The following is a 6,365-nucleotide window of genomic DNA, read 5'->3' on the forward strand; positions in this document are numbered from 1 at the left end:
TGGTGTAGGGAGTAGTTTAATTTTAGTATAATTATTTCTTGTTTTGTTTCTATTTTTACTCTTTTGTTAAGTTACTGTATAGTTTGTATTTTGCTTTTTAGGGGGATATGGTCGGTGGTGCCTGGGAGGGGGCTTCAGCCTACAGAATGGCTGGGGCAGGTTCCACGGGGGGCGGGGATGTATTGGGACACAGGCAGGAGGAGGAGTTACGCTAAGACCAGAGCATGTCATTACTGAGGAGGCAAGCTTAGTCATTGTTTGAGGACCATCCCTGCCTCCAGGTCTGGTCCTGAGAAAACCCCCACCCCACCAGAAGGGCCTGGTGACTTCTGTTTCAGTGTTTCTGAAGAAGTGTGCATGCACACAAAAGCTTATACTGTACCAAGAACAAACTTAGTTGGTCTCCAAGGTGCTACTGGACAATTAGCTTAGTGCCAAGCTCTGCATTTTCTGATGCAGAGAAGCGATGCTAAATGATTGAAACCTGGAAGCATAGGAAGCTGCCTTTATGCCATGGACCAATGGTCCATCTAGTTCTGGACTGTCTGCACTGATTGGTAGAGGCTCTCAGAGTTTCTGGCAGGGGGCAATTCCCAGCCCCACCTAAGGAGGTGGGGTTTGCACCTGGCTGGGACCTTTTGCATGCACAAGCAAGAACCCTGTGACTAAGCTAGACCTCTTCCCAGAGGCTTAGGACAGTGGCAGCTTCTGAAGACCCCTGTCATGACTAACGGATCACTCAAACCGGAATGGATTAAGTTGTGTGGTTGGTAAGTATAACCTTTCTGCAAAATAATACAACCAACCAGAAAGGGACTGGGGTGGGGAATCTGTCATTCTCCAGATTTCATTGGACTAAAATTCCTAGCCTCCCCAATCATTGGTCCTGCTGGCTGGGCTAGGTTCCCCATCTCTGTTTTATAAGCTCCCTCAACAAAGCAGAGTGTGATTTCAATGCTCCACAGTGCAACTAACATGTTTAAAGCACATCTGAGAGATGCAGTCTTCCCACACACCTGAAGAAGTGCAAATAGTGATGAAAAATAGAAATAGTGTGGGGAGGCGTTCACTATGTTTTGTCAGCAAGTACTGTATATTACAGACAACAATTTGGGGTGGTGGGAGCCTCTGGTTCATACACACACAACGAAACAATTTTCATAAAATGCTGCCTTTCTTTCCCAGTTCAAAATATGCTCAGCATTTTTGAAAGTCCAGGAGTGCCCAACTGAAAACAACCAGAGTGTATTTTTTAATGCTCTGTTAAGTCACAAACCCCTGCAGCACAAATGCACACACACACAAACACAGTCTCTTTCTCTCTCTCTCTCTCTCACGGAACAGCAACTGGAGCAATCAGACCAGGAGCAAAACAACTTTTACATGGAAGATGGAAGGAAGCACAGCCCATCTCAGTTTCAGGGTCCCCTCCAGCGTGCCCAGAAGCTTGTTGGGCATGAAGATGAAGTGTATATCAGAGCACATGGCCCGTGTTGGTGTTGGGAGCTGGGTCTCCCCTCCAGCCACCAGGCCCAGCCCTCCTGAAGAGTCTGCTCCTGGGCTACCGTCGGCGAATGGGCTTGTACACACACACAGACAGCAGGATCATGGCGACGAGCAGGATGCCGAAGACGCTTCCCATCAGAACTGTAAGAGAAAGGAAGAGTCAGAGCCTGGGATGATAAGGCATGGAGGAGGGCAGCAATGGACTGATTCGGTCTACAGGGCACGCTGCCCTCTCCTCAAGAGCAGGATCTGGTTCTTAAGAGCTGGGAGACATAGGGTGCAGTTACAGGTTGGGAATAGGACTTGAGAGAGACTAGGGTTCAAATCTCCACTCGACCATGAAGCTCCCTAAAGGTAAAGGGACCCCTGACTGTTAAGTCCAGTCGCGGACGACTCTGGGGTTGCGGCGCTCATCTCGATTTACTGGCTGAGGGAGCCGGCGTTTGTCCGCAGACAGCTTCCAGGTCATGTGGCCAGCATGACTAAGCCGCTTCTGGCAAACCAGAGCAGCGCATGGAAATGCTGTTTACCTTCCCACCGGAGTGGTACCTATTTATCTACTTGCACTTTGACGTGCTTTCGAACTGCTAGGTTGGCAAGAGCTGGGACCGAGCAACGGGAGCTCACCCCATCGCGGGGATTCAAACCGCCGACCTTCTGATTGGCAAGCCCTAGGCTCTGTGGTTTAGACCACAGCACCTAGGAGCCCTCAAAGGCCAGTCACTCACAGTGCCTTCCAGCCTTCCCTACCAATGCCTCCCATTTTCAGAATTCCTTGGACTCTCGTTCTCATCCTTGGGCACAAGAAGAACCAGTGCTCCTACTGAGCATCTGCTAGAGCAGAAACAGGAGACCTGTGGCCCTTCCGATTCTGGTGGACTCTGTCAGGGGCTGTCAATGGGGAAATTACAGTCTGCAACCCTTGCTGGCTCCATCCTGGCTGCAAGTAAATGCAGCCAGGCCAGGAACTTCCTGGCAGGGCGAGAAGAAAGTGCTGGGAGGCCCCAGCCTCACTGGGAAAACAGCCCAATGACCAGCAACCTGATTATGGGGATTCTCAGGCATAATGAGGAACACATTTGGAAGTCTTGATCACAGGATCGGAGGAAACCTATCCAGAGGCAGGTGGGAGAGGAATAGGACAACTTATTACTGATGCAACTTTCCGACAGGGAGCTGTAAATCTCAGCACATTTAAGACTGGGAGGCAAAACAAGGGCCAGAGGAAAAGTGGCCCTCCCGAGGAAGGGGCTCCTGAGCAGGTCTTCTCTGGGGCTCTGAAGGAAGCTCAGCTGCTGAGAGCCACCCCAGGAGGAACCAAGGCCTCTGAAGGCCAATTGCCAGGAGGAGAGAGAAGGGCCCTGGCGCTCAGGTCTCACTTGCCAATTTCCCACTGTGAGAACAGGATGCTGGACTGGATGGGTCACTGGCCTGATGCAGCCGGCTCCTCTGGTATAAAAAAACAGACATGCAGGGTCCACAGAGTCTGGCTTTTCCGTGGCTTTTCATCCCCCGACCCCAGCACAGGCAGGATCTCCCAGAGGCCATCTAGTCTACCCCAGGCGGAGGCAGAGGCTACCTCCTCCTTCCCTGGCCCCAGGCTGCTAAGGGCAAGCCAGTTCATTCTGCCAGCCCTTGGCTAGAGAGGGCCTTTGGCCGCCCCCCCCCCTTTCCTGCAAGGAGAATTAAGCCAAGGAAAATCAGGGATGGAAGCCTCCCCCCAAGTCCCGGGGCTCCCTTTCCACCGGGGGGGGGGGCGAACCTGAATGCGGCGGCCACGGAGTGATGGGCTTGGGACAGGAGGAATGGATGGGCTTGGGCTTGGAGGAATGGAAGGAATGATGGGCTTGGGCTTGGAGGAATGGAAGGCAGATGCAGGGCCATGGGACCCAGGCGTCCGAGGAGGGTGCCCTATCTCCCTGGGAGGCGCCCGAGGGGGGCTTCCCATCCCCTGCTCTCCTGCGGGAGGGAGGGCTCCCTCGGGGACCCAGGCGTCCGGCCTCCTCACCCAGGTTCTGCGTCTGGAGCACGGCGTAAGGCCGGCTGTTCCCGCGCCCGTCTTCGTCCTCGTCCCGCAGCGGGTCTCCTCCGCTCGCCGCCCGCAGAAGCAGCAGCGCCGCCGCCGCCCGGCAGCAGCCGCGCCGCACCATCCTCGCTCGGCTCCTTCCTTCCTTCCTTCCTTCGCCCTTCCTTCCTCGGGGCCAAGCGTGCAAGAGGCCGCGCTTCTCAGGCGCTGCAGGGAGGCTGCTTCTACCGTCGCAGCCGCAGTGCAGCCCCACCCGCCAAATCCCAGTATCTCCACCCGGTTTTTTCTGCACGTGTGGATGCGGCGAAGTTGCCAGCACGTGTTAGGACCAACGTGCTTCGAACGGGAGCCTGGCTGCTGGGCCCCAAAATGCCACCGCTCTAACTAACGGAGGGATGGGGGGTGAGTGGCTTGCCGGCTGGCCCAAGGCCTTTCACAACAAAAGGTGGAGAGTGGAAATGTGGGCTTTAGGACCCCGGGGGTCTCATTCAGCCCCCCTCCCGAGCATTGCATGCTGGGAGTGGTAGTCTCCATTCTCGGATGCCGCTGGTCTCTTTGGAGAGGCGTCCGGGCATAAAAAGAGAGGAAAGTGGAAACTTCACTGCGCGATCCCGGGCATGCCTGCTCGGAAGTTAAACCCATTGAATTCAATGGGGATTACTCCCACCAAGTGTGCATAGGATTGTAGCCTAAATGCAAATAATCTAAACCTGTTACAGCAGGCTTCAAAACCATGGGACAGTCAGTGCGGGTTTTAATTTCCTGCTCTTTTTATTGCATGCATTTATTTATTTGTTTATTTATTTATTTATTTGTACCCCGCCTATCCGGCTGGGTTTCCCAAGCCACTCTGGGCACAGTGGGCAGCTTCCAACAAAGATTAAAATACATTAAAACGTCACACATTAAAAACTTCCCTAAACAGGGCAGCCTTCAGATGTTTTCTAAATGTCATATAGTTGTTTATTTCTTTGACATCTGATGGGAGAGCATTCCACAGGGCAGATGCCACTACTGAGGAGGCCCTCTGCCTGGTTCCCTGTAGCTTTGCTTCTTGCAGTGAGGGAACCCCCAGAATCAATGTTATCTCATTTCACCCGTTACCCCCTTGCCTTGGAAAGAGCAGCAAGCTACAGATTTTTCCTAGAAATCAGATCAGAAAGATCAGCTGGTAAGCCTGATCTTTATTGAACTATTGCAACAGGGTGCTCCCCTCCCAGGCAGAAGGAGGAGGACCCAGAACAAAGGTGTGCCTGCCCTTATATAGTCATTTTGAAATTCCCTGCCCTGGAGCTCAAGACCACCCCTCCAAACATCATACGTACATACATCACAGAAGGGGTGTAGCCCAAGACCACCCCCCAGATACAGTTTGCACAGCATCATTGATACATCATCTTTACATCACTAACAAAAGGGGAGGGGTAGATGCGGGTGGCGCTGTGGGTTAAACCACAGAGCGTAGGGGCTTGCTGATCAGAAGGTTGGTTGTTTGAATCCCCGTGACGGGGTGAGCTCCTGTTGTTCCGTCCCAGCTCCTGCCAACCTAGCAGTTCGAAAGCACCTCAAAGTGCAAGTAGATAAATAGGTACTGCTCCAACGGGAAGGTAAACGGCGTTTCCATGCGCTGCTCTGGTTTGCCAGAAGCGGGTTTGTCATGCTGGCCACATGACCTGGAAGCTGTACACCGGCTCCCTCGGCCAGTAAAGCGAGATGAGCGCCGCAACCCCAGAGTCGTCCCCGACTGGACCTAATGGTCAAGGGTCCCTTTACCTTTACACAAGGGTTACACTAATTCAACCTTTGCAAACATGTCCAGACAAGTCCTTGGTTCAAGATTAGCATAAGCAGACATGTCAGGGCAAAACCCAGGTATAAGATTAGCATAGGCAAACACCTCTGAAGTCCTACCCCCCAAAGTACAATAGATGTCTGGACCCCTTGGCAAGTCTGGTGATGGGATTAAGCTTTTCTTGGCCAGCAGTCAGCTCAGCAATTGTCACCTCTGGGCACTTCCTGGAGTCCCTTTTTCAAGGGCAAATAGCATTGGAATGGAGGAAACTGGCAAGGAGTTGATTTTATATGATTTTTAAAGCTAGGTAACTTCCCTGAGCTGTCGAAAGGATACATTTATGCATAATATTTGTAACAACTTTAAAAGTGTGTCCGTCCGCGCCCCCCCCCCCCGGTAATTTCCGTAACATTAGGTATTGGACAATCCTTGCTTTTAGTCTGTAATCAGGCAGATTGGGACGGGGCAGCGAGAACTAATCTGCATAAAATGTACTGAGTTCAGAAAATCCTGTTGGCACCCTGACATCCTGTTGTTAAGAGGAAGCGCTAACTGCAAGTTTGTTTTATGTCCTCTGAAAATTGTCTTGAATTTACGTAGAAATTAGCATATGCAAGTTTGTGTCATGGGCCTGTGTGAAGAGTCTTGTCAATACCTGCCCATGGTGCAAAGGGAAAAGCTACCTATTCAATTTGGCTAATGGGACAGATCGTGAAGCTGAGGCTCCAATACTTTGGCCACCTCATGAGAAGAGAAGACTCCCTGGAAAAGACCTTGATGTTGGGAAAGATGGAGGGCACTAGGAGAAGGGGACGACAGAGGACAAGATGGCTGGACAGTGTTCTCGAAGCTACGAACATGAGTTTGACCAAACTGCGGGAGGCAGTGCAAGACAGGAGTGCCTGGTGTGCTATGGTCCATGGGGTCACGAAGAGTCGGACACAACTAAACAACAACAATGGGAGTTGCTGCCTCTCTACAGTTGCAACCCTCAACACCTTTACATCTTCACAAGGCTTGGTTAGGCTGTCTTGCCCGGAG

The 6,365-nt window shown here is 52.1% G+C and overlaps 1 protein-coding gene across 1 annotated transcript; it reads right to left on the reverse strand.

Annotated features, from left to right (window-relative positions):
• Positions 1-1,050: 1,050 nt before the first annotated feature.
• C12H12orf76 (chromosome 12 C12orf76 homolog) lies at positions 1,051-4,074 on the reverse strand. Its single transcript, XM_060282097.2, has 2 exons — positions 3,515-4,074; positions 1,051-1,647 (listed from the first exon to the last, which is right to left on the reverse strand). The coding sequence occupies exons 1-2, from the start codon at positions 3,654-3,656 to the stop codon at positions 1,562-1,564; spliced, it is 228 nt and encodes a 75-aa protein (XP_060138080.1). The 5' UTR covers positions 3,657-4,074; the 3' UTR covers positions 1,051-1,561.
• Between the last annotated feature and the right edge of the window lie 2,291 nt (positions 4,075-6,365).

This window comes from Zootoca vivipara, chromosome 12, assembly GCF_965207765.1.
Source record: "Zootoca vivipara chromosome 12, rZooViv2.hap1.1, whole genome shotgun sequence".
Taxonomy (NCBI): domain Eukaryota; kingdom Metazoa; phylum Chordata; class Lepidosauria; order Squamata; family Lacertidae; genus Zootoca; species Zootoca vivipara.

What these genes read in the sequence shown, in the direction of transcription:
- C12H12orf76 (XM_060282097.2), bottom strand. Translation starts at nt 3,656, where the DNA reads ATGGTGCGGCGCGGCTGCTGCCGGGCGGCGGCGGCGCTGCTGCTTCTG. An exon ending in GCTCCAGACGCAGAACCTGG is followed by an intron (nt 1,648 to 3,514) that starts GTGAGGAGGCCG and finishes TTTCTCTTACAG; the next exon opens with TTCTGATGGGAAGCGTCTTC.